This window comes from Leptodactylus fuscus, chromosome 7, assembly GCF_031893055.1.
Source record: "Leptodactylus fuscus isolate aLepFus1 chromosome 7, aLepFus1.hap2, whole genome shotgun sequence".
NCBI lineage: Eukaryota > Metazoa > Chordata > Amphibia > Anura > Leptodactylidae > Leptodactylus > Leptodactylus fuscus.
Window position 1 is genome coordinate 126,025,368 of NC_134271.1, and position 27,993 is coordinate 126,053,360.

A 27,993-nucleotide genomic window follows, 5' to 3' on the forward strand; every position below is an offset into this window, starting at 1 on the left:
AGTGGCCTAGTACCAGGAAGCAGCCGCAGCTTGCTCTCCTCCGTACCGGGGAAGGCCTTCTTTGCCGGTGGCTGTACCGTCCTGCTGGCATACACGGCTGCCTACGAGAGGTCGCCGTCTGGCGGGTCGCTAGGCCGCTGCAGCCATGCATGACGCCTTTGAACAGGTGCTGATCCTGGAGAAGCTGCCGCTGCAGATCGAGTGCCTGGCAGCCTGGGGTAAGTGCAGAGCACTGGGGTATTATCGGGCGGTCCCTGGTCAGTCCACAGCAGGGTTGGGGCTGCACCCCCTGCTCACCCCTCTGTGCTGCTGTGGGCTGTGTTATAGGACCTGCACTACATTAGGACACTTGTTTACTAGTCCACTTAAAGTGAACCTCTCTATTTATTGACCTGTTATTAGTCGGGGTCTGCCGGAGCCCCCCACCATTCACCCAAGCTCCTGACCCCGCTGGGCTTTCACCTCACCTGTATATGTTTATTGTGATCTCCTGGAGACACTAAGGAGTTGTGATCCTGTAATTTGGCCTGTTTGGTCCACACTAACACTGCATGTCCCTTGTTCTGGTCCGTCAAAGGATAAGAACAACGGAGAGGCAAAAATACTGGTTACATATGGAGTCCAATGGACCCCACATTGTCCGGTGTCCGTCACTTGTACACTGAAACCAGCAGAGGATGAAGTCCTCCATGCAGGACGACTTCCTCCCCCAAACAGTGCTTTTATGTCCTTTGTGGAAGAACCCTAACCCCGATCTTTCAGGAATACATGCTGCCCTAAATATAAAAAATGAAGAGCAGGAAACGGGATAAAAATAGAGAAAAATACTCATCAGTTAAAGCTCCAGGGCTGATACTTCGGTGCACCCTGCTGGTCTTTGTTTACTTCTATGCAGCGATGATGTCATCATGCATGTTACTGCTGCAGCTTTTCACTAGTCTCACAGGTCTTATGCTGTAGATGCAAGCACCTTGGCTGAGGCCACTGATTGGCTTCAGCATTCGTGAGTGCCGAGGCCGCCCATGGATTGGCTGCAGCAGTCGTGGGTGCCAAGGCTGCCCATGGAGTGGCTGCAGTGGTCGTGGGTGCCGAGGCCACCCATAGATTGATTGGCTGTAGTGGTAATGGTTGCCGAGGCCACCCATGCATTGGCTGCAGTGGTCATGGGTGCCAAGGCTGCCCATGGTTTAGCTGCAGTGGTCATGGGTCCCGAGGCCGCCCATGGATCGGCTGCAGCGGTCATGGGTGACGAGGCCGCCCATGGATTGGCTGCAGTGGTCTTGAGTGCTGAGTCCGCCCATGAATTAGCTGCAGTGGTCATGGTTTCCGAGGTCACCCATTGATTTTATGCAGCGGTCTTGGGTGCCGAGGCCGACCATTAAGTGATTGGCTGCAGTGGTCATGGTTGCCGAGGCCATCCATAGATTGATTGATTGGCTGCACTACTCATGGGTGCCGAGGCCAGCCATTGATTGGTTGCAACGGTCATGGGTGCCAAGGTCGCCCATTGATTGATTAGCTGCTGTGGTTGTGTGTACGCTACTGTTAAGCCACTCATACATGGTCAGTATAAGGGAAAGAATTTGCTTCTTTTGTGTTTTGGACCCAATCCTGATTTAGGGTCACAAGTAATAATGCAAAATACTGGGCTAGAGGTAAGGAGAAACAAGCAAGGCCAACCAGCACCTCAGAACAGTAGAGGATTTAACAGATCTCTAAGAGTGCATTCACACGGAGGAAAATGGCGCTGAATTTGGTGTGGAATCCGCGTCAGATTCAGCGCTGAAAAACATTGACCTCAATGGGTTGAAGTCAGTTGAAGGTTTTTTTTTTCAGCACTGAATCTGACGTAGATTCCACACCAAATTCAGCGCCATTTTCCTCCATGTGAATGCACCCTAAGAATACATTTATATGGAGTTTTTGGGTGGATTTTGAGGTGGAATCTGCCTCAAAAAATGTCTCCCAACTCTCCCATTTATTTCAATGGGCTTCGCAAGGTGGAATCCACCTGAGGGTAGGTCATGACGCTTTTCTATATTTCTAGATGAAAAGATCTGCTAGAGGAAAAAATCTGCCTGACTCCCAATGAAATGAATGGGAGAGATGGGGATGTGTTTTTTGAGGAAGATTCTGTCTCAAAAATCTTCCTGCAAAAAACTCAGACTTTTTACAGTTTTCTGATGTTTTCCAATTTATAATTTTATAAAATCCCAAATAACCCCTTTGAAAGCAGTATATTACTATAACAGGTCCATCTAGCCATATAACAAACACAACAAGACTGCACGGTTCCTGGGTCCAGCGCTCCGCCACCAATAATTGACCCCCACCATCGTCTACGGCAGTGTCTTTACATCATACTGGGTTCTATCTTCTCAGTTGTTATCCACTTTTTGTGTGCTGTTCAGTATAATAGCTCAGTGGGTCTGTCATGATAATATGCCGCTCTTAAAGGGGTTGTCGGAGTTATTTATTAAACATCTATAGTTTCTGCAAATAGGGTCAATAAATATTTCAAAAATGTTCTCACCTCTCCTCGGTCTTTCATTTTCAGGTTCGGCATCTGATGGTAGCAGTGATATCCAGTTTAAGTCAGGTGACTGCCACAGCCAATCACAAGCCTCAGCGGTGACCTCTTCACAAACAGCTCATCACTGCTAAGTGCCATTGGTGAAGGGGTCACTGCTGAGGCCGGAGGAATTGGCACAAATACATGACTGCTATTAGGCTCTGTTCACATTTCTCTTTTTTATTTTATTTTTGGCCAGATGAAGGGGAAAAGAGTGAAAACTAAGCATCGGGTCAATCATATGTAAGATAACTCCATCAACCTATAATGGGTCTGTAAGGAATAAGTCCGAGTGTCTTTCATTTCGAGGGGATATACCGGACGGTATATTGTAGGGTCCGTTCACACGGAGGAAAATGGTGAGGAATTTGGTGTGGAATTTCAGCGCTGAAAAAAAGCTTCCCATTGAATTTGATGGGTTCCTTTTTCTCAATGAGAGGCTTTTTTTTCAGCGCTGAAATTCCACACCAAATTCCTCACCGTTTTCCTCCGTGTGAATGGAGCCTCTGACAGAAATGTGAACAGAGTCTCAGACAGCTCATTTGTTATCGTCTTGTCCTAAATTAAAATCTTTCTGTCTTTTCAGAGGACTGGCTACTTGTTGGCACTAAACAGGGCCATCTACTCCTGTACAGCGTCAAAAAAGAGCAAGGTGAGTCTGACCAACTTCCATTAGCTACGGAGTGATACTCAACTAAAATGAAATCCAAGGAAAAGGATCCCAGACAGATACAAAGTGGCCGTAAGAAAACGGACAGTCTTGTAGTTATAGCCTCAGTCTCTGTTGCCCATGAAGAACACATGCACACTCGGCTGAACTCTGCATACCTTTGTCTGACGGGGTTGCAATACCTTCAGTAGTCATTGGCCTGCTGGAGATGTATGGGCACACTTATTCTTGGTTGGTACTGAATAAGAAATGTAGATTCAATGTCCATTGCTCTCATCCATCACAGGATGAGAGCAACGGACATCAGATGCAGACAGAGAGCCCCCTCTGTCCATCTGCATTTACCCCATGACCGGGCTTTCATGTCTGCCATGTTGTTTATAACGCTGCTCTGATACCATAAAGGTCAGTGGTTGTCATCCTATGATGGATTACAGCAACAGACCCCATTATGGTAGTGTGGACGTAGCCTGACATTGTGACTGTGGTATCCTAATACAATCGGTTGCTGAGTATAAATGAATAGAAATGACTCCGCTTCGATTTCTTTATTTTTAGGTTGTAACCAGTTTGAGGTTGTCCTAGAAAGATCCAGTAAGAACTTCGCTAAGAAGATTCAACAGGTACGAGATGAAGCTCCTTGAGATTCCTTCCCTACATTACATTCCTGTGACAAACATCTGAATATTTGGGATCAGAAGCTGAACCTTCCCCCATATGTGGTATTAATCGGAGGTGGTGACAGGTCTGGAGTAGGGTTGAGCGATCGGGATCGGAAAAGATCGGATTCCGATCGGCAATCGAGTAAATTTCACAATCGCGATCGGAATTCCGATCCCCATCTTTTCCGGCGGGTTTGAGGTTATTTCCCACAATGCTTGGCTACTGGCCAATCATTGTGGGGAAAAGCTAACATTAGGGTTGAGCGATTGGGATCGGAAAAGATCGGATCCTGATTGGCGATCGAACAAATTTCACGATCGGCTTGAGAATGATTGAAAATCGGATTTTAAAAACGATCCTAAAATCTCAAGATCGGCTGAACCCCAGTCTGGAGCCATTGCTTGTACTGCCATTCCACTTGTAGGGGCCAGGACCGGAGCAGGTCTTCTGTCATGTCCTCATGCTATAGCAGAGCATATAGAAAGTTAACTCTTTGTTGCTTCTTTTTCAGATTCATGTTGTCCCCCAGTTTAAGATCCTTGTCTGCTTGCTTGGTGAGTTGTGATATAATATGCTGTACTTAGGACTCGGCCATATTCTGCTGACTGGACTCTGAAATGTTCTGTTTTTGTTTCTGCCCCTCATATAGATAACAATGTATGTGTCCATGACTTGTTAACCTTCCAACTTATTACCACCATCTCTAAGGCAAAGGGGGCCTCTTTACTATCATGTGATCTGCAGGTGAGCGATGGCATTACTTTATTTACTTTTTTTTGTGTCTGTGGTGCTAGAGATTTGCTCCTGGGGATCAGATTAGAGCACTGGGTGTATTACTTAGTATAACCGCATGCCATGTCTGTATTATTGGGGCGTATTGACCTGAGCTACCTTGGGCTTCAAGTAAAATGGTTATGGGTGCTCACCCTCCAAGAGCCCTCAGGTAATAGACCATAGTACCCTTCAAATTTGAGAGTTCTGCTGGATCATTCTTGTGTTAGAGCCAGGTCCCCTGGAGGATCCTCTGGTGCAGCGGTCCGACACATACAGCAGCTTCAGCTCGCTATTTCATTCTAATATCATTAGGGTATCTGAATGGGGAGAATTCTTCTCCTACCTTTAGATGTCTTCTCTGCACCGCCGTTCAGTAGAAATCCCGGATTTCTTCGGTATGCAAATGAGTTCTCTTGCAGCACTGGGGGCGGTCCTCAGCGCTCAAACAGCACTGGGGGCGTCCCCAATGCTGCGAGTGAACTCTCCAGCAACGCCTCCATCATCTTCTGGAACACCCTCTCCCAGTGTCTTCTTCCGTCCTGGGCACACCTACACAGTACCACATCCTACCACCTAGGGCGTGGGACCTGCAGTTTTTACTGCACAACCTTTATCTTCCCTATATCTATCCTCCTGATGAGCTAGACTTTCAGGGTAACTAGTGAAATGCAGCAAAGCCTTGTGTTTGCTATGCAAATATACTTATCTGATCTGATTCCTTGTTGTAGCTTGGTCTAAATACATCAAGAGCCTGATCTGCATATGGGGGCTGTTTTGTACTTGGAGCAGTGGATACTTGCTAAGGGCTATTTGCTATCCTTATCTGATGGACCTTTGACTAGGTGCAATCTGTATATCTCTATAACAATAGCCTTTGCTAAGTGTTATTTGCTATCTTTATCATATGGACCCTTGACTGGGAGCAATCCACACACCTCTATAACAATAGCCCCTGCCTGCCCCTGGAATCAGCAGTGTAGCAGACACTATAATCCATATATATCTATCTAATTTTTGGAAAAAAGAACTTGGGAGTATGGAAATATAATAGGGGTTGGGGTTCTACCTACTCCATCTCCAGTAATGGATATATACTTCCTCACTTGTTTTTAATCACATTTTGGGCACTTGTTCATTTTTAACATACCTAATAAAGGTTAAGTTTTAGATTTACTCCTTCAGTGAATGGTTCTTCCGTCCTGGGTTTCAATCTTCTAGGTCTCGGACAGAGCCGACTGTGCATGCCTGTGGCCACAAGAAAATGGCCGCTTACTCAGTAAGCTTTGTAAGCGGCCACAAGAATATGGCCGCTTACTATGTAAGCGGCCAATTTCTTGTGGCTGTGGGAGCATGCGCAGTCGGCTCTGCCCGAGGCCTAGAAGATTGAAACTCAGGACGGAAGAAGACACAGGGAGAGGGCGTGCCAGAAGAAGAGAGAGGTGTTGCTGGAGAGTCTTCTCGCAGCATTGGAGTCGCCCCCAGTGCTGCTAGAGAACTCATTTGCATACCGAAGAAAACCCGGATTATATACCAAATGGTGGCACGGAAAAGACATTTAAAGGTCGAAGAAGAATAGCCTTTCTTAGGGTGCATTCATACGGAGTAACATACCGCGTGACCTGGCACGTATACGCCGTGTGAGATTTTGAGCGCCGTATACTTTCCCATTGATTTCAATGGGAGCCTGGATCGTATATGCCGCGTTATTTTACGGCCGCCAAATAACGCGGCGTATACGAGACTAACTCCCATTGAAATCAATGGGAGCGTATACAGCGCTCAAAATCTCACACGGCGTATACGTGCCAGGTCACGCGGCACGTTACTCCGTGTGAATGCACCCTTAAGGCTATTCCTGCGTGTTAGTCAGATAAAAGGGTATCCAATGATAGGATCCCTTTAACAAAGCAATAACAACCTAGGAGCGCAGCACTCGGTGGAGCTTTTCTGCATCTTCATTGCAGCCATTGGTGGGAATCTCAGCATCTGATTCCCTCAAATCAAATGTGCTGACTTGTATTTAATTATCTGCAAAATAAATAGAATCTATTAAGAAATAATAAAATAAAGGATGGGCCAGCAAGTTCCGCATAACTGTTCAACTATATCATGTTCTCCTGAGTGATTTATTATTACTGAGTACTTAGGGAGTGTCTACATAATAGTTCACGGCACCATCTGAGGTCTTCTGTAAACACGTATAATAATTACATTGGTTGCAAGAATGTTTAGTTGTAGTGTTGTCCTATATACTGTCCTATATAATGTCTTATATAATGTCTTATGTCCTATATAATGCAACATTTGTAGTGACTTTTATTGCTACGTCTGTTTTCTCCCAGCACACGAAGACAGGCGAAGAGACGCTAAAGATGTGTGTGGCTGTACGTAGAAAACTGCAGCTGTACTACTGGAAGGATCGCACATTTCATGAACTTCAGGTGCTCCTCTGCAAATGGAAATGTCCCTGTTATTTCTTGAACATCTCATTTTTATGCTTTACACTGACATACAAGTAAAAGATAAACATTTTCTAAAATGTAAAAGCTCATGATACAGTTGTTTAATGGAGCGACTCTATGCATGTGGCTAAGATGTATATAAGAAGAGTTACTTCCCCAAACGGACACCATGTCCTGTTCTCTAAAACTGTCGTAATGCTGAGTCTTGCCTTTAGTAACACCATAGTGTTTTGTTTCTACTGGACTAAGTTAAAGGGGTATTTCCATTAGGCATTGTGGAGGATGTCAGCTTGTGTAACCTTCATTTTAGATTTCAGACATGTGGTCCTGCCATGTGCTCACAGACTCCATTTTGGATTTTGCAACACCTTTGTTCAAGGGAACTCCCATCCCCCCTCAGCCCTCAGGGAGGTCTGACCTCTCTCCAGTTTCTTATCCAATAGACATGCATCAGAACTACTGTTACGACTGTTCCACCAGTCAGGTTATGCTAATTATCCTAGCCAAACCTGTTTTGTCTATGCCATGTGTTATATACTGTTATATTGCTACCATTAAACAGAACACACTGCACACATACAAGCTGTATGTGGAGTGAGTTTCTCTGAGCCTGGCTTATGAAAAGGGAAAAGAAAACTTTATTAATTTGGACTTCAAGACGGTGATACTTAAGGAGGCATTCACACGGAGTAACGCCGGGCGTGTATTACAGCCGTACACGCCGGCGTTACGGCAGACTGCCGAAACACTTCCCATTCACTTCAATGGGAGCGCTCGTAACAGCAGCGTTTACGAGCGCTCCCATTGAAGTGAATGGGAAGTGTTCGGCAGTCTGCCGTAACGCCAGAGTGTACGGCTGTAATACACGCCCGGCGTTACTCCGTGTGAATGTCCCCTAAGAGCAGATTGCCCTCACAGCATCCATATGAGCTTCATTCTCTGCTCTAGACCTCGTCTAAGCCAGAATGGAAAGACATTGTATATGAGCCCACTCTGGCAGACTGAATGGGGTTGTGCAGGACTTCAAAAACATGGCTGCTTTCTTCTTCTCAGGAAGTGACATAATATTTGTTGGTCACATGGCCATGCTGCAGCTCAATCCTGTTAATTTTAATGGGATTGAGATGTGGCATTGTCATGTGACTAATTTACATGATGTATAGAAGAAGAAGAAAGCAGCCATGTTTTTGAAGTCCTGCGCAACTCCTTAAAGTCATTCTGACATTATAAGCATGTCATGTAACACTATCTGGTTTTCAATAGCAGCTGTTTAGCAGGGGTGCTGCTATCGTGCTCATTTCCTTGGGTTCCGCATTTTGAAAGGGAAAGTCTATAACGTTTACTAAGTTGCATCCTTTATATGTATGTATATATACTGTTAGTTTTATTTTTCTGACCCAAACCATAACTCATTTACAGGGTGACTTCAGTGTACCCGACGTCCCCAAATCTATGGCATGGTGTGATAACTCTATATGTGTGGGCTTCAAAAGAGACTATTACCTGATCAGGGTAAGGATTACATTCTTTCTTTGGTAGCCTATTTCTTATTGTGCACACTGAGGCAAATTTTCCAAGGCTACCTATACATAATGCAGATCCTCCAGTCATAATGGGTCATGTAGCATGCACTTCGGTGCTTTTTCCTGGCAGATCACTTGCCATTTTTCAGTGTACATGCACATTTACCTGTTTGCTTGTTTTTCAGTACAATTAGGCAGAGTTGGAATTTGCCAAATTTTACAGAGATATTTGTAGTACTAAATCATGGGAAAATATGTTGTGGGTTTACTAATGCAGATTCCAAAAGCTGATGGTCTAATATTAAGAAAAAACCCTATATAATCACTTACGGGTCAATTCACATGGAGGACTTTGCAGCGGATTTGTGGGCAGATTTCGCCCCGAATTCAGGGGGCAGATTCCTCCCGAAATGTTTTCAATGGGAATTAGAGATCGTAGCAGGATGCAGAAAAAAGAAGCGTCCTGCTCGATCTTGCCATGGATGCCGCCTGCGGCTCGAGAGTCCCTCCTGGGCCTAATCAGGAGCGGGATGCCGCAATGGAATGCTGATGCTGCGCGAAAAAGCCGGCAGTGGAAAATGAAGATGAATTTCCTATTCATTTTCCGCCATGTGAACTGACCCTACCAGTCTCCTGCTGTTACTATATTGAGGCTTCTCTCACCCCCTGCTGGTCTCTTCTGGCTGCAGTAATAACACGTCAACACATGACTGCTGCAGCCCGCTATTGACTACAGAGGTCACGTGTTAACATATCATCACTGGAATCCAGTAGGTAGACAGTGGCTGGAGGACCATGAAAGACTTGGCATAGTATAGAGAGGCAGAAGGCTGGAAAGGATTTCTTTGGTGTGTGAACTTACTCTTATCCTGTTGTGCTTCTTGCAGGTGGATGGAAAAGGATCCATTAAGGAGCTCTTTCCCACAGGCAAACAGTTAGAACCACTTGCAGTGTCCCTGGATGATGGAAAAGTGGCCGTGGGGCAGGATGACCTGACTGTGGTGCTGAACGAAGAGGGGACCTGCACACCCAAGTGTGCCCTAAACTGGACCGATATTCCAATGGCAATGGGTGTGTTTAATATTTCCTTGTGTCAAAGTGTCCAACTGCAGATATAGAAAAATAATTAAGGCATAGAAAGACGGATTAGAGGAGAGATTATTACTTTGCCATGTAAACTATTAGAAGATTACAGTTATCTACCACTGGATCTCCAACTATCTGTCTTTCACATAGATATTTTAAATTTGAGAATTCTTATAAAACCTGTTGTCAGTCTGTAACCCCATAAGCTGCCTCCACCTCTGTAAGTTATATAAATTAGTAGCGCCACCTACTTCATAAAAAATGCCACGTCCTATACAAATGAAGGCCCAAGTGTCCACTTGGTGTGTCCGGACAGTCTAAGTGTCATGGTCAGTTTTCAGTAAGCCCACCCGTCGTCCATTGAATGATGTGGATGACACCTAGTATCAAAAATTGTGACGCTTCCATGGTACAGCTGAGTGTTTGCCCTTCTATTGGCAGATTATTCAGTATTAGGCCGGGTTCAGACGGGGTTTTTTGGTCTGGAATTTGACGTAGAGACCGCCTTCTATTCCAGACCAAAAAAACTGTAGCCATGACCGGATGCCCGTGCAGCGCTCCGGCATCCAGTTGCGGCACTCCGCTCCAGAGTAGGCCCAAATGAATGCGCCTAGTTGGGAGAGAGTGTCTTCAGGTGGACATCCGCGGCTGAACTGGCTACGGAATCCACCTGAAGAAAGGGCATGTCGCTTCTTTTTTCCTTGAGCGGGAACAAACCGCCTGCAGAAAAATGAAATGACCAGCACCCATTGATTTCAATGGGAGATGTTTTTTTTGGTCAGGATCCGTGTCAAAATCCTGACTTTGTTCTAGAGCCTACAGTAAGATTTCTTTTTCCCTCTAAAATATAATAACCAATTTGCTTCCACTGAACAGAATACCAGCCTCCTTATCTCATTGCTGTGCTGCCGAGGTACGTGGAAGTCCGAACATTTGAGCCTCGCCTCCTGGTACAAAGCATTGAGCTTCAACGGCCACGATTTATTACATCTGGAGGGTGAGGAACGCTTGTGTGGTATTGATAGTTATGAACTATGCTGAAACTCGTTCAAAAGATACATTTGTAATATTTATGGCTTATCAATATCCAATATAGGGATAATCAAGTGGTGTCTGACCGCTAAGACCCATCAAAGATCCCAAGAACTGGGTTAGCGGTGGTCTTGCCTATCAGACATGTGCAATCCAATGTTCATCATGGAACCCCCTTCCCTAGTGTGTATGCAAACATTGCTCATAGATTGTTTTCTGCAGAAATTCCACAACGTAATAAGGTAGCATTGCAATTTCCTATCTTATGTACATAAGGCAGATTTTTTTTCTGTGCAAAAAATGTCAATTGCAGAATTCAACTATTTCAAGTAAACTTGGCGCCCGAATCCACTACAAAAATCTGCATGTAACAAGATTATGGTTCAGGAAATCAGCAGCGTGCTGGAGTCCCGATATAGATCAGCCCCAGGCTTCTGACCTATGTGTAGTCCAGGGCGGGTCTTCAGTAGGCCTCAGCCCCAGGTGTGGGTCGTAGGCTTGTTACTGGGCCATTAAGGGCCGGAGGGCCTGCACTTCATGGTAGATCCTGGGAGGAGAGGAAGTGCCTGGTTTTGTCCTGAAGGCTGAGAGCCTGGTGAGACTGGATTGTGCTATTTTTGTTTACTCGTGTGGTTGGTAGTAAGCCACGTGTACAGTTAGTACTTTGTCTAGATATATAATATTTTGCATTTTTCTGTTTTAGCCGCAACATTGTGTACGTGGCCAGTAATCACTTTGTCTGGAGGCTGGTTCCTGTTTCCATTGCAACCCAAATACAGCAGCTCCTTCAGGACAAGCAGTTTGAGCTTGCCCTACAATTGGCGGTAAGTGGTAGGAATTGTACTCTGGATGGCCTCCATCTTTTCATGTAGTGAGTATTACATGTATCGATGCACACTGTCTGCTGTACAGACTTGGTTCACATCTGTGTCCGAGTCTTCATTAGGATTAGAGATGAGCGAGTACTATTCGAAACTCCCGTTTCGAATAGCACGCACCCATAGAAATGAATGGATGCAGGGGGTTAAGCGGCCGGCCGCCGGCAAAGTCTGCGTGCCAGCCGCTTCCATTCATTCCTATGGCTGCGTGCTATTCGAAATGACCGTTTCGCATAGTACTTGCTCATCTCTAATTAGGATCCATCACCTTGGATTCCATCAAAAAAGCTGCACAAATTACTGCAGCATTCCATGTTTTTTTTTTTTTTTTTTTGTGGTAAAATGACAGACACTATGACACAAATCTGATGGTCCCCATTTAACCCTAGAATGTGTATTGGGGGCCTCGTAGGTCCCCATGCTTGCTTTTTTGCAATTTTCTGCAAAATTACTTTAGTGAGTTTCGAAAACTCTAGGTGTTCCTCAAGTATGTCTTGTTGGTAATATCCAGTTGTTCATATAATAATAATAATAATATTTTTTTGATAGGCATTTTAGTGTAATAATGCTTTTTTTGGGGGAAAACCACATCTGTATAGAATGGGGGGCTTTTAGGCCCCTGCTGTTTTTGTCACGTACTCAGCAGTGATTGTGTCTGAAGTTACTCTATTTGTAGTCAGGGTTGCTGGTGGAGTCGCCAGGGGGTGGATCATGCCATGTGAGGATGTCATGTGAATTTGGGAGGGACTGATAAGGCCATGACATCATTGCTGGTCCAAGTTGCAAGTTCATACAATACATACCAAGTATGAAATAAAAATCTTCCGGATACGTGATTCTAATTGAAGAAATAGATGAGTAGTCTATTATTACAATTATTACAAATAGACTACTCATCTATTTCTTCAATTACTGTATTAGTGGCACGTATACCTTGCAATATTTACCGTCAGTATTATATCCTGGATGCATGATTCTGCAAATTATTATGGCATAAAAATGCTTATCTACAGTGGCAAAGAAGTTGATGCATTCATTCCTATGGGTGCGTGCTATTCGAAATGGCCACAGAAAGATAAAGGGTCTGGGGCAACACAGTGGCTCTGTGGTTAACACTGCAGCCCTGGAGTCCTGGGTTCGAATCCCATCAGGAACAACATCTGCAAGGAGTTTGTATGTTCTCCCCATGTTTGCGTGGATTTCCTCTCTTTCTACAAAGACAGATAGGAAGAAGAAATAAAAAAGTAATGTACATTGTGATCCCTATATGGGGCTCATAATCTACATTAAAAAAAAAAAAATTTAAATGTGAAACCACTTGCTGAACCAATATACAATTAGGTAGAAAGGATTTTACCAATGTTGCACTTGGCAATTTTCTATGTTATACTTGTTGGTACTATGAAGCCAAACCGCCGAGAAATTCCTCAAGCAATGAAACAATCCACAGCGAACTCTTCACGAGTGTCTTTGGTTTCAACAACAAAGCGACACTGGTATCTTACGAAGCGAAGAAGGAGGAATCCGTTCTATTACTCATGATTGCAGTATTGACAGCAATGACGGGAAATTGAAACCGGAAATCATCCCGTATTACAATAATACTAAAGGAGGTGTAGACAAATGGTGGGCGAATATTTATGCAAGAGGCAAACAAGACGATGGCCCGTAGGTTTTTTTTTTCCCGAATATGCTTGATGTATTTGCCCTGCATTAATTCATTATTTATACAGAAACCCGTCGAGAATTCCAAGGAAGGACAGGAGACGTCTACTCTTGAAGGACCTTTGCCATGAACTTGTAATGCCTCACATGATGGAGCGACGCAACATGAAATGCTTGCCAAAGCAAACTAAAGAAGCAATGATACGGTGTGGCGTACAATTTCAGGATATTCCAGGGCCACGAGAATGAAAACGAAAGCGTTGTTTCATTTGTCCAAGAAACTTAGAGAGGAAAACTGAGCGACATTATACCACTTGTGGGGAAAATGTCTGTAAAGAACATTCTTCAGAAGAGAGAATGTGTGAAAATTCTTTGGAAGACCTATAAAATTGTAAAGAAAAAGTTAGAAAAGAAATGTAACTGCAGCTGGTTTACTCTAGATTTATATACCTTTGTGTGTGTGGTTTGTTTTTTTTTTGTTTTGGTTTGGTTTTTTGTTGTTTTTTAATCTTTGTTTAAAATTTGTAAAAAATTCTGTTTATTGGTGTTTTCTACAATAAAATTATCATTAAAATGTTGTGCATTATTCATTTCTTATTTAGCAATTTTGAAATAAACTTGTAAAAGTTATTTGTGTGGGTTTCTCCATATGATTTGCATTGGGGCCTAAAAGGCCCCTACGTAAGTGTAGATTTGTGACGTCACGCATTCTAGGGTTAATCATTGACGCCTGTCATATAGTAGAGATCTGTCATTTTGTTTTTCTATTCCAATAACACGCCCAAAATAAAATAAAAAATACTGGCATAAAAGTGAATGCAACCCGGGGGCAACGCGGTGGCTCAGTGGTTAGCACTGTAGTCTTGCAGCACTGGAGTCCTGGGTCCGAATCCCGCCAGGAACAACATCTGCAAGGAGTTTGTATGTTCTCCCCATGTTTGTGTGGATTTCCTAACATTCTACAAAAAGACCTACTGATATGGGGGAAAAAAAATGTACATTGTGATCCCTATATGGGGCTCACCATCTACATTTAAAAAAAAAAAAAAAAAAAGCGGTGGTGCTCTCCGGGACTTAAATGTAAATTTTAACACCGAGATTAAAGAAAATCTCTATTATATGTCTGTCTCTGCAGTTTTTGTACTCTCTATTTTATTTCATATTGACAGAGGATGAAAGATGATGCTGACGGTGAAAAGCGACAGCAGATTCATCATATCCAGAACTTGTATGCCTTCAACCTTTTTTGCCAGAAACGGTTCGATGAGTCCATGCAAGTGTTTGCCAAGCTTGGCACTGGTAAGACTTTTATTATATACAGTGGTCAGACAATATTGTAATAGAGGTGATTGTCATTACACACACACAAAACTTTGAGCCGTCACCAGTCATGTCCTTTAACATGTGGATGGAGCTTGGACATATAAAGTTAGCCTGAAATGGCATCATATCATGTGGGAATGAGAACAGAGAAGGGTTCATTTTAGGGATTCTAATTATAGTATGGAAAGGTTTACGTTAGACATTGTGATAGGCCTGTCTGAAAAGATGCGTCTTTAGTTTGCGTTTGAAACTGTAGAAATTGGGAGTTAATCTGATTGTCCGGGGTAGAGCATTCCAGAGAAGTGGTGCAGCTCGGGAGAAGTCTTGTATACGAGCGTGGGAGGTTCTGATAATAGAGGATGTAAGTGTTAGGTCATTGAGGGAGCGGAGAACACGGGTTGGGGGGTAGACAGAAATGAGGGAGGAAATGTAAGGAGGTGCGGCATTATGGAGAGCCTTGTGGATGAGGGGGATAACTTTATATTTTAGTCTATAAAGAATAGGCAGCCAATGTAGTGACTGGCACAGACCGGAGGCATCGCTATAGCGATATAAAGGCGAGCCCAGGACAGGGTGTGCACCACAATTGAGAAGCAGCGACTCTTCGTGTACGCTGGCAGGTTTGGGTGACCTCTTGCAATCTGCAGAGGACTAAAGGCCTGGTCCAGTGGGGCTGTGATGGACAACGGGAGAAGAACAGTAGAGGAAGAAATGTCTGGTCTTGATTGTTGTAGACCATTGCTGTAATATTTATTCCAGCTTGTAGAGTGTAAAATTCTAATACTTTTGTTTCATATATTTCAGATCCAACCCATGTTATTGGCCTGTACCCAGACTTATTGCCCTCCGACTACAAGAAACAGCTGCAGTATCCTAATCCAGTGCCAGCGCTTTCAGGAGGTGAATTGGAGAAAGCCAACCTAGCCCTTATAGACTACTTGACTCAGGTGAGAAGTCAGTCCATAACATTAAAGGAGTTATCCAGGGAATGAGTGAAACCTTGTGTTTCCGAGCTGATTCTGACCCTGGGTCATGTGATCAGCACCCAGCCCCTGAGTTGATCTACCACCTCTCCCTTATTTACAGTACTATGGGGCCTGTCTTTACTATTCTAATGATATAATCCCCTTAGTGTCTACCTGAGAACATGGTAGACTGGGTGGATAGATTTGAGGGCCGGGTGCTCGTTCCAATCATGCGACCAGGAACCCGAGGTTCAGTACGTAAAGAACGCTGGAAGAGATTACACATTCCCTAGATAATCCCTTTAAAGACTCTATTGCACCCTCTAGTTATGAATGCCCCTGGAAACAAAAGGAAAAGGCATATTAAAATTCAACATGCCCTATCCTTTAACAGATGATGCTGGGGGAGCCTTTCATACACATGTCAGCTTGACCCGTCGGCCGTTGCTAATCTAATGTGTTTAAAGGAATATTAAACCAAGAAATTAAGGATGAAGATGATTAATTGATTAAAAAAAACTTGCCTCGAGGCAACAGTTTTTCTTCAAAGTTAATTCCCGGCTGATCTGTTCCATTTTTGACCGAACTGCTTGGGATGTGGGGTTTAGTAACATTTGCATCTTATTGAAGAGTGGGGGGGGGGCTCCTTCTGCAGCTGACTGTCTTACCGCCAGACACAGGATTGTGCGAAGGACAGGGTACATGACTGATCTTTTGCAACAGAAGAAGGAATTTTTCTATATTTTAATTTTAGCTGCAGTATCAGTCAAAAGAGGATATTTGGAAGAATTGCTGGTATTGATTCTTTGGGGTTTTTTTTTTGTTTTTTTTAATAAATCCATAGAAAAGAAGTCACCTGGTTAAAAAGCTGAATGACTCCGATCACCAGTCTACAACCTCCCCGCTTATGGAAGGGACCCCAACCATCAAATCAAAAAAGAAGCTTCTTCAGATCATAGACACCACTCTGCTCAAGTGTTACCTGCATGTAAGTGTCGGTTATAGAAATCTTGCAGTTCTTTCACTCTTTTGTGGTCAAATTCATTCTGCAGACTTCGAGAAATACATATAAAGAGATGAAGTCACAGTGTCAGGCCACGATCTCTAGTGGCGGCACTAACTGGCAGCTCTCATCCTCATGGGCTGCCTGCAAGTTATCTTCAGAGTTGGGGGAAGCAGTGACCAATTCTTGGTTTACTTCTCTGCTTTCTTTTTCATTAGACTAATGTCGCTCTGGTTGCGCCTCTCCTGCGGTTAGAGAACAATCATTGCCATGTAGAAGAGAGTGAGCATGTGCTGAAGAAGGCGCACAAGTACAGTGAGCTCATCATCCTCTATGAGAAGAAAGGTCTTCATGAAAAAGGTAAAGTGCCTTATACGTCTCATAAGACATGTCCAGTTATGTGAGCGTAGGACCTACCCTTTACCAAGGACCAGTGTAAGTCTGTGTTCACGCGGAGGAATTTGCTGTGAATTTGGGGGTGAGGTTTTGCCCACAAATCCTCTTGGGATCTGGCTCCCATTGTCGTCAATAGGAGGCAGAGAACGCAGCAGGAAAAAGCGTTGTGGTTAGACCATGGCGAAAATGCCAACTGCAGGAAAATGAAGAGGAATTCCTCTTCACTTTCCGCTGCGTGAACGTACCCTAAATCAACAAATGTTAATACAACAAGACTCGCCAACACCATAAAAGCAGTATATTCATGACTATGATACTTTGTATTCTGATGATGAACTTCTCTGCAGCTCTCATGGTCCTGGTCGACCAATCAAAAAAAGCCAATTCACCATTGAAGGGTCATGAAAGAACTGTACAGTACCTGCAAAGATTAGGTGAGTACTAAAACCTTTGCCCCATGTAATAGGATTGCCATGACCGTTCATATGTTAGGCAGAATGTTAAAGGGCATCATCTTTTTATGTCTTGTTTTTGATGAATATTGGGTATGGTATTGGTTTTATAGATGTATTCTCATCCTGGATATTTGACATATCCACAACATATGCCCTAAACGTTTCAGAACTGATATGACAGTGTGCAGTGTAGCGGCTGCTGCTGCTGGTCAGAGAGAATATACAGCCACTTCTACATGAGCAACTGGGGGAGTTCCACTTTATAGCTATGTATACTTGGCTGGTTTCAGAACATTCATTGAAGTGCATGGGGAGAGGCGCACGTGTGACTACCTCTCCAATCACATTGCAGCTGCTGTGAATATGTCACTCACTGGCTGAAATCCATATGATAGCCTACCTAGATATAGGGACTGTAGATAGGGACTGTATAGCATTCGGCCAATCAATGCTGGTTCTGCATCAAACTTTCCATTCGAATAGCGAGTGGTACTCGATCGAGTACGAGTATTTCAAATACCGTAGTATTCGATCGAATACCTACTACTCGCTCATCTCTAGTCAGCACCACTGAGGTCACCTCCGCAGCAAGGGGTCACAGATTTGTCTTCCCGCAGTGCACCTGAGCAGTAATAGAGAGTCACACGGGGGAATATAATCTTTAATTTAGATGACTTTATGTTCAATGTTTCATTTTTACAGGAGCAGAAAAAATTTCTTTGATCTTTGAGTATTGTGTATGGGTCCTGAGAGACTATCCTGATGATGGTTTAAAGGTAATGTTCTTTCAGTTTATTCTAGAAGTGTGTCACATTGCTTTGGTTATTTTATGCAACGTCAAGAGTCACATTACTTTGTTTCAGACTCGGGTTATATTTTATTTTGGGATTAATATTTTTTGTTGTAACCTTTTATCATGGATTCTTCTGTGACAGATATTTACTGAGGACCTCCCAGAAGTCGAAGTCCTTCCACGAGATCTTGTACTAAAGTTTCTTTTGGAAAACTTCAAACACCTTGCTATTCCCTATTTGGTGAGAAATAAAACTTTGCTTTATAAGAAGCTTTATGATTGTAAACATATGTGTTCAGCAGTGGCGTAACTACCGTGGTAGCAGCAGTAGCAGCTACCACAGGGCCCGGGCCATTAGGGGGCCCGGTGACAGCCGCTACCGCTGTGGTTTTTTTTAAATAGGCTGTTATGGGCCCTATTCACTTGCCGATCCTGGCTGGGCCGGGATCGGCAAGTGACACCGCGGGCCCCACAGGGGCTATCATTATACTCGGGGGTCTTTGCAGACCCCCGAGTATAATGACCGGCGGATCGGGAGAGGTAATAAACATAAAAAACTGTTACTTACCTCTCCGCGATCCTGCCAGGCCTCCGTCCTACTGCTGTCTGACGTCTCTGACGTCACATGAACCCGGCATGCTTCCCGGGTCATGTGACGTCCGACGTCATTAACGAAGGACGCGAGCGGTGGTCAGCACAGGAGGACAGCACAGCACAGGAGCCGGGGAACAGGTAAGAAGCAACAGTGGGTTTTTTTTTTTTAATGTTTTTATTCCCCGGGTCTCCGATTATTATACTCTGGGGTCTGAAAAGACCCCAGAGTATAATAATTGTTTATGGGTGTCCACAGAGGGACACTATTGGGGCATAATACTGTGTGCAGGGGCCACTATTGGGGTTAATACTGTGTGCAGGGGCCACTATTGGGGTTAATACTGTGTGCAGGGGCCACTATTGGGGTTAATACTGTGTGCAGGGGCCACTATTGGGGTTAATACTGTGTGCAGGGGCCACTATTGGGGTTAATACTGTGTGCAGGGGCCACTATTGGGGTTAATACTGTGTGCAGGGGACACTATTGGGGTTAATACTGTGTGCAGGGGCCACTATTGGGGTTAATACTGTGTGCAGGGGACACTATTGGGGTTAATACTGTGTGCAGGGGACACTATTGGGGTTAATACTGTGTGCAGGGGCCAGTAAGGGACATAATAGAGTGCGGAGGAGGGGGTCGGTCGAGGTCTTCGGCGTCAGTTGGGATGGGGGGGGGGGGGGCCATGTCAAAAGATCGCCACGGGGCCCCGCCATTCCTAGTTACGCCACTGGTGTTCAGAGTAATAGCATGTATGTTACAAGTCCTATATATCCCTGATATTGTATGTACTGTATACAAGAACCTTAAAGTGACCCTCCAGGCTCTTCTTGCTTAGTATAGGTACTGGACATTGCCTCTCCATATACGGACTTCCTCATGTTCCTGTTATGGTCTTGTCAGATGTTTAGAGTGGATTCCACTCCATTCCACTATGGGTCTGTTCACATGGTGGAAAATGAAAATGGAAAATTCCTATTCTTTTCATTTTCTGCCGCTGGCATCTTCGTCACGGTCTAGTGGCGACAGGATGCAATGCATCAGCATTTGGTCGTGGCATCCTGCTCCTGTATGGGCCTAGTCAGGAGAAACTCGAGCCGCGGACAGAATCCATTGGGAGGCGGGATCTGCTCTGTTCCAGATTCATGGGCGAAATCCATCAGTGTGAACTGACCCTATATGTGGATGGTGTCTTACAAAGCCTCATGCACTTTAAGCAGTATAGTTTAGCTGTTATGGAATATTGCATATGAGTGTTTTCATGTGAATGTGATCCTTTTTTTTTTTTTTTTTTTAATTTTTCAGGAACATATTATCCTTACGTGGGAGGATCAGGGCCCTGAATTTCACAACCAGCTCATAAAGTTGTATTGCGAGAAGGTGCAGACTCTCATGCAAGCTATAGGTACTTGGCTTATGGATGGAGTGGAGGAGCATTAAAAGGGGTTGTTTTGCAGGAAAGAAGTTTCTGAATTTAATTAAAAAAAAATATAGACGTACTTCTCAGCATGTAGATCCGTTGCCACTCTTGTTCTGATCCTTACCCTCTCGATACGTGGGAATGCTGCTTAGCCACTGTCCACAATAGTGACCCTTCTCAGCCAGCGACTAGCTGACCCTAAGGGGAAACATCTGAACAGGAGGGTTGGGGAACTTGTATTGTTTCTCTTATAAAAAGTATATAAAATTAGGGTTCGCTACTTGTCTGTATTTCGTATAGTTATATATGCCTTTGTAACTTGTCTAACGTTTTGCAGGTTCCACAGGCAGTGAAGAGGCGGTGAATGTTCCTGCTGGCTCCGAGAAGGGGGAACTGGGAACATATCGCACTAAGCTGCTTAACTTCTTGGAAATCTCAAACTGTTATCAACCAGATCGTCTGATCAGTGACTTTCCATTTGATGGTGAGTTCATCTGTGACTTGTACTGTATACCTACTGACTATAGCCTATCTATATGTATCTAGATCTATATGTCATTCTAAAATCTTTGCTTCTCTGTAGGGCTGCTGGAGGAGCGAGCATTACTCTTGGGCAGGATGGGCAAACATGAGCAGGCTTTGTTCATCTATGTTCATATCCTAAAAGATACTAACATGGCAGAACAGTGAGTAGAGAAGAATAAAGCAATGACATTGTGTACTCTCAGTATAGCAAATCTTAAATACCCGTATATACTCGAGTATAAGCCGACCCGAATATATGCCGAGGCCCCTAATTTTACCACAAAAAACTGGGAAAACTTATTGACTCGAGTATAAGCCGAGGAGGAGAAATGCAGCAGCTACTGGAAAGTTTCAAAAATTAAAATGGTCGGAGTTTTTGGGTGCAGTAGATTCTGGGGAAGGGGAGGGAGTGTTTTGGTTGTCTGTCTGCCCCTTCCTTGAGCTTGACGACTGTTTTTTGTTTTTTTTTTCCCCCACTTGGAATTCAGCCTGACTGAATATAGGGGATCTGCAGTGCTCCTATTAACCCCTTCCCGACGGAACAGGAGCACTGCAGATACCCTATATTCAATAGGGCAGTATTTTTATTTTTTTCACTATTTTATGGGAGATTCTACTACTATTGATGCTGGTCATAGACTTGAGTATAAGCCGAGGGGGGCTTTTTCAGCACAAAAACTGTGCTGAAAAACTAGGCTTATACTCGAGTATATACGGTACTTTGAACTCCATTTGGAAATGTCCGTCCCTAAACATGGTCCCACTGACCCCAAAAGTAGTCGTATATGTGAGAGAGGTGCTGAATGGTTTGGCCACAGCCCCACATTTAGGAACTTCTAATATGTCAGCACCAACAAGATTTAAAACGAGCAATACAAACTAGGATTGAAGAGGGATAAGTAGGAGAGGGGAAAACTCAAAAGGTATATTAAAAAAAAAACACACCCTGATATTTTCTTTGCCTTGCTAAGAAGATTTTTGTCTCTTGTATTTCTAGGTATTGCCACAAACATTATGATTCTGATAAGGATGGAAACAAAGATGTAAGTGCAGTATAATATTGTTGGGTAATACGTTATCTGTATACTCTGCACACACTATACAGTACACAATACATATATGTATATATGTCATATAAATGTGAATTTCTTTATCCCAGGAATTCAGCCATGTCTCCTTCTAACTGTCCTGTATCTGGCTGTAAGACAACTGGCTGGGGCAGGAGTTCCCTGTTCTGTCTACTTAGCCACTCACCTTTTAGCCTGCTGCTAGGCTGTAGATTGGAGGCATCAGTAGGAGATTTGGGCTGTAGTCACACGCGCAGCTAGCCGCGGCATGATGCAGTGTGCCGGCATCCCGCTCCTGATTAGGCCTGGATGGATGAGCCTATTCAGGAGGGAGTCATTAACCACAGACATCACATCTGAAGATAGAACGTGATTGTGTGTGTGTTTTTTTTTTTCTCCCCCCAAATAACAGGATGCATCAATACTTAATGTGTATCCTGTTTAAATTCAGCACAGTTTCTAATTTATCCTCAGGACATTGACCATAACTCAACCCCTGACCATAGTGCTACCCCTCCCTGTGAGCAATTCAGCCAGCACATAAGTCACAGCTGCACGTGACCTTCTTGCACCTTGAAGCCACTCATGAGAGAGATTAATTGGCTAGTTAGATAAGCAGTGGAGAGCAGTTTAATGGACTGAAGTAAGACACGACAGACTCTGTAGGAGGAAGGAAATTTGTACATGGGGTACTGGAGATGGGATGGGTACACAGTCAGAGCAGGCAGATGAATCATGGGAAATGTAGTTTGTCCACAGACTCAATGCATGTAAAAAGTGATTGAAGGAGCAGCAAGTAAAATAAAGCCAAGCAAAGGGTACACAACGCAACAGTGAGTATTTAGCACGTCAGTAGATGTATTTGCAGTTAATTTTTGGAAGCCAGATAGCCCCTTCAACTCCCAGAAATCCACTTGAACGCAGTGTTCTCTGCAGAGTCTCTACAATATAGCTTGTCAGATAATGCTGCAGACTGACAAACCACGAAGGCAACTGTATTTCTTGTTTATATGATATGTACATCGTGAGCCCTACTTGGTACCGCGATGAGCGTCTATAAAGTGTTGCAGAATATGTTGGTGCTGTACAAACAAGAGAAATCTTAATAGCCTTTAGTGTCTGCATACCGTCTTACTATATATGTTGCATACATATATTTTATATTTTAGGTCTATTTATCCCTGATCAGAATGTACCTTTCTCCGCCTGATGTGCATTGTCTGGGTCCTATTAAGATTAAGCTGGAAGAGCCAAAGCCAAACATTGACGCTGCCTTAGTAGTACTGTCGCAGCACCATGCGAAACTGAATACAACTAAGGTAAGCAATATGATGTCACACTCAGCAGTACCTGAAGCATCAAATGGTAACATGTAAGATGCTTGTACACATGGGATGTTTACTAGGATATTGATGGTCTATCAGCTTTGTGCCATCCCATTGTAGTCCATGTCCATATTCTTCATCCGTCTAGAAGGATGCCAGAATATTAGTGCTGCGGAAAATTTATTAGACCTGGACACATTGGACCTATTTATTGCGGCACACTTTTACTGCAAATGAAGATCATCTCGCCTCGTTTCCAGATTTACGTATGCTGCATTTTATTGTGTACAGGCCATAGACTTATTACCAGCGAACACTCAGATCCAAGAAATCAAGATCTTTCTGGTGAAAGTACTGGAGGAGAGCGCTCAAAAAAAGAGATATAACCAAATTCTCAAGTACCTTATGCATGCAGAGTTCTTGAGGGTACGTCTTCCATCAAATCTATCAATTCTAGAATTATTTTTATTTTTCTTTCCAAATATACTTCATGAAACTTATTGTTTTGGACTGTTCATTTTGTATGCAGGCACAGGAGGAGAGAATTGCCCATCAGCAGGTCAAATGTGTTATTACAGAAGAGAAGATCTGCAGTGTTTGCAAGAAAAAGATTGGGAACAGGTGACGGCATAATAAAGCCTATATTAAAGGGGTTATCTGTCGTTAAAAAATATGGATCAAATATGGATCCTGTATAAACTTGCCACAGTTTGATTTATTTTTAGGTCATTGTCCACAGCTGTGACGTCTCATTTATAAGCTCACTACCCCTACCTGTGAGCAGTTCAGCAAGCAAATGAGATGTCACAGCGGCACGTGACCTCCTAGACCCTTAAAGCCACTCATGGGAGTGACTTATTGACTGGTCAGATGGGTGGAGGAAAGCAGCATCATGAACTGAGGAAGTGAGACCCAATACAAACACTGAAATAAAACAGAGGAGTTTGCACACTTGGGAGAGTGGAGAAGGGAGGAGTACACAGAGTGAGTGCAAACAGTTGAATCATGGGACATGTAGTTTGTCCACTGATTCATTGCATGTAAATAATAGAGATGAGCGAGTACTGTTGGGATCAGCCGATCCGAACAGCACGCTCCATAGAAAAGAATGGATGCACCTGGTACTTCCGCTTTGACGTCGGCCGGCCGCTTAACCCCTCGCGTGCCGGCTGCGTCCATTCATTTCTATGCGAGCGTGCTGTTCGGATCGGCTGATCCGAACAGTACTCGCTCATAAATAACAATGATACAAGGAGTAGCTAGTAAAATAAATTCAGGTAAAGGGTGCACAAGGGAACAGTGAGGATTTAGCAGTGCAATCAATCTACTTGCAGTTAACATCTGTAAGCTGGATTACCCCTTTAAGATGCATGTAGTGCACTTACCTAATATATGCTAGGACCAATTCCCAGCTTAAGTGTTGACATTTCCAAAGGCCTCTGGCCAAAAAGATTGCCTCTTTGACCTTTGTCGAGGTGGTTTGGTACAAAATGGTTATGTGCATGGGAATATCCCTTTAAGGCTAGCAGAATCAAAGTGAAAGTATAGACACTAATAGGGGAAAGCAGTATCAAGTCTCATGGCCTGCAGCTGAAGGTTGACTGGTAAAAGTGGTTATAGTTCCATGTCTTCCACTCCCAAAAAGTCATGCGCCTTATTGGGGGTTATGGAGCATGCCATGCTTTAAAAATTGTGTGTGTGTGTGTATATATGTATATATATATATATATATATATATATATATATATATTTCACCCTTAATATTTTTAAAAAGAAATATTGAAAAATAGAATAACACAAGTGATCCAACACTGTTCTTGTGCCAACACTTTCCTGGTCCCTGCTGGTCTCTACTTGGAAATGACCATAGCAATGACCCTCCTCAGCAAGTCAGTGAGTGAGCAGTCATATACTGTGTCAAGAGACCAGCCAGGACCTAGGCACTATAAGGAGAGGTGTTGCATGAGTGAGGCAAGTATTTGCCATCTTGACCCTAAAAATATTGTCCTAATGCACAAACCATTAGAGATGAGCGAACACTGTTCGGATCAGCCGTTCCGAACAGCTCGCTCCCATAGAAATGAATGGAAGCACCTGGCACGTACACTTTGCCGGCAGCCGGTCGCCGTGCCAGGTGCTTCCATTCATTTCTATGGGAGCGTGCTGTTCGGAATGGCTGATCCGAACAGTGTTCGCTCATCTGTACAAACCATTCCTTGATAGGAAGTCAACAGAGATTTCCCAAAATATTGTGCCAATACGACAACTTGTGTGTAACTTCAATGTTTACCTCTCCGTTCACAGTGCATTCGCTCGCTATCCGAATGGTGTGGTTGTCCATTACTTCTGCGCAAAGGATGTCAGCTCTGTGGACTCTTGAAGAACTTTCTACGAGGGATGTAACATACAATATGGCGCGGCAGTGGCTCCATGAAGCTGTTATATACGGGAGCTCCTTCACTGGCGGTCGGGACTGTATATTGCATTTTTTTTTGTACTTCGGACGCTGACTGTTTGAGAAGACTTCTCTTAATTTCTTATCAAACAGCTAGACTCTGCCATAACATGTAGATTCTGAGGAGTCCATCAGTAAGTCTTATTCTATGGACTACAAGCCACAGACTTTGCACACCTCTCTCTGTAAATGAAGACTGTTATAGCCGGGTTCAAGAAGGATTTATACTTCAAGCTGTAAAGGTTTGTTAATGTTTGTACATAGAACTTTGTAACAAGGTGGGGTATGTCACTATCCTACAGAGTTTGTATCCTATTTTGTTTATTCAGCTACTATAGAGTCTAAGTGCTATAAGTGAATGTAGAGCTATGGAAGGCAAGCCAAACACTAGGACAATGGGAATTCCTACCGTCTTTTACTCATAACTCATGAAGAAGCCTTTCCAATACAAGGACAAAAATATCTTTAAGTATTAAGGGGTTGTGCATTTATGTTGATAATATTATTGCTTAAAGGGGTCGTCCATGATTTGGAGCAAACTCTGGGGCAGCCAAGGAGGGGATTTGCTCGCCTATTCCCAGGACTCTGTTCAGCACTAGCTCCCTTGCTGTCCTATGGTGGGACTCTCCGTGCTGGGAGATAAGAGTTCACATGACCACATAGACGTCTTGGCAGTTGCTAGAGACGAGGAACCAGTGATATAGCTTACATACATTACTGATCGAGCTCGGTGGTCCTGTGAGTCTCTTGGCTTCTGGTTTGGAGAGTCCCAACATGGGAGGTATAGGGGCTGAGGCTGGACAATGGAGCACTGGGGATAGTTGAGTTTCCCTCTTGTCTGCCCCTTAGTTTGCTTCATATCTTGGACTTCCCCTTTTAAAGGGAACCTATCACTCCGATTATGGTCCTGAAACCCATAATAACATGTAAGAGACACCCTACAAACATTTCCAATGCATATGTAATGTAGTGCCTGGACTCCAGAGTATCTGAAAATCTCTTCCCACACTGTATGTTACTGAACCGAATTGAGTCTGCTGGGTGTTTCTACTGGTACTTGAATCCAACTCTCAGATCAGTTTTGACACTTGCTAACTACGCCCCATTGTGAGCCCCATATAGGGATTAAAATGCACGTTGTTTTTTTTTTTCCTATCGGTATATCTTTGTAGATTGGGAGGAAATCCATTCAAACATGGGGGAACATACAAACTCCTTGCAGATATTGTTCCTGGTGGGATTCGAACCCAGGACTCCAGCGCTGCAAGGGTGCAGTGCTAACCACTGAGCCACCGTGTTGCCCTCTACGCCTTCCTTTTGTTTGTGCCTGACATCTAGAATCTCTTCTTGTCTTGAAATCCTGCAAAAAGGGGTGCTAGCGATCCACCACTACATCTGCATGCGTGGGGTTTCAACCCGAGAAGAGAATTTAGATGTCCGTCACAGAAAGGGGCATGGTTGGGACCGAAGTTGACAAACGGGCAGGCTCAATTCGGGTCATTAACATACAGCGCACAAGTTCTCCGCTTTGGGGGAGCCTAGACACTACATATGCTTTAGATATGTTTGTAAGGCATCTTTTACCTGGTCGTATGGGTTTGGGAAGCCATTATTGTGGTGCCAGATTCCCTGTAAGGCCGTGGATGCCGTGAATACATCTTATTATTATTACATTGTATTGTTTTGGGCTGCAAACATTTTTCCAGTAGGTTTTTATGACCATTTTATTCTGTCTGTCCCATAGATGCCAGACTGCTCTGTTCTGCTCTTCTCTGTTCTTTTGAGAGCTCATAAACTCTCATTTAAGCTGAATTCTTACCAGTTTGAGCCCTGAAGAGATCAGAGCTACAGACCAAGCTGTCAGACCATTCGTATGAATGGGATTGAACATCCTGGCATATGAAGAAAAAACCATACAGAAGATAAATGGGGGAAAAAAAATATATTTTTTACACCAAAATGAGTAAAATGCAATAATAAAAAAAATGCATTAAAAAGTGTCCATAGTATTTAAAGGGGTAATACCATCTCAGCCAGTCATGATCTCTCTATCCAAGCAGGTTGTGCTACACTGTTTCTGTAACTCCCATAGAAGTGAATGTGATAGCGGAAACAGCAAGTTGCAGATTTATGGCCGTTTGCATGTCAAACTAGGACCAGCTCTTATCAGACATTTATGGCGCATTCTGTGGATATGCCATAAATCTGAGATGGGAATGCCCCTTTAAGTAGTTCTCGCTCTTACTGAGTAATTTTGCAGCAATGAGTCTTTAGTTTTCTTATAACATCGGTTAGTGAATTGTGCCTAAAGTGCCATTTTCTGTTTGTGAATTGCTGAATAAACGGTAC

The 27,993-nt window shown here is 43.7% G+C and overlaps 1 protein-coding gene across 3 annotated transcripts; it reads left to right on the top strand.

The window, feature by feature from the left end:
- Positions 1 to 11: 11 nt before the first annotated feature.
- Positions 12 to 27,992, top strand: VPS39 (VPS39 subunit of HOPS complex). Of its 3 annotated transcripts, none has more exons than XM_075283047.1 (26): positions 12 to 218; positions 2,558 to 2,599; positions 3,159 to 3,224; positions 3,801 to 3,865; positions 4,417 to 4,459; positions 4,555 to 4,649; positions 7,022 to 7,120; positions 8,561 to 8,653; positions 9,552 to 9,735; positions 10,627 to 10,747; positions 11,486 to 11,606; positions 14,495 to 14,624; positions 15,453 to 15,595; positions 16,458 to 16,601; positions 16,835 to 16,976; positions 17,360 to 17,446; positions 18,170 to 18,243; positions 18,403 to 18,501; positions 20,158 to 20,257; positions 20,610 to 20,756; positions 20,856 to 20,958; positions 21,795 to 21,840; positions 23,034 to 23,183; positions 23,481 to 23,615; positions 23,719 to 23,810; positions 25,494 to 27,992. In XM_075283047.1, the coding sequence occupies exons 1-26, from the start codon at positions 146 to 148 to the stop codon at positions 25,567 to 25,569; spliced, it is 2,670 nt and encodes an 889-aa protein (XP_075139148.1). In that variant the 5' UTR covers positions 12 to 145; the 3' UTR covers positions 25,570 to 27,992. The 3 variants fall into 3 exon arrangements, with proteins under 3 accessions (XP_075139148.1, XP_075139149.1, XP_075139150.1); XM_075283048.1 differs by having other exon boundaries at positions 20,619 to 20,756; XM_075283049.1 differs by lacking the exon at positions 2,558 to 2,599.
- Position 27,993: the final 1 nt, after the last annotated feature.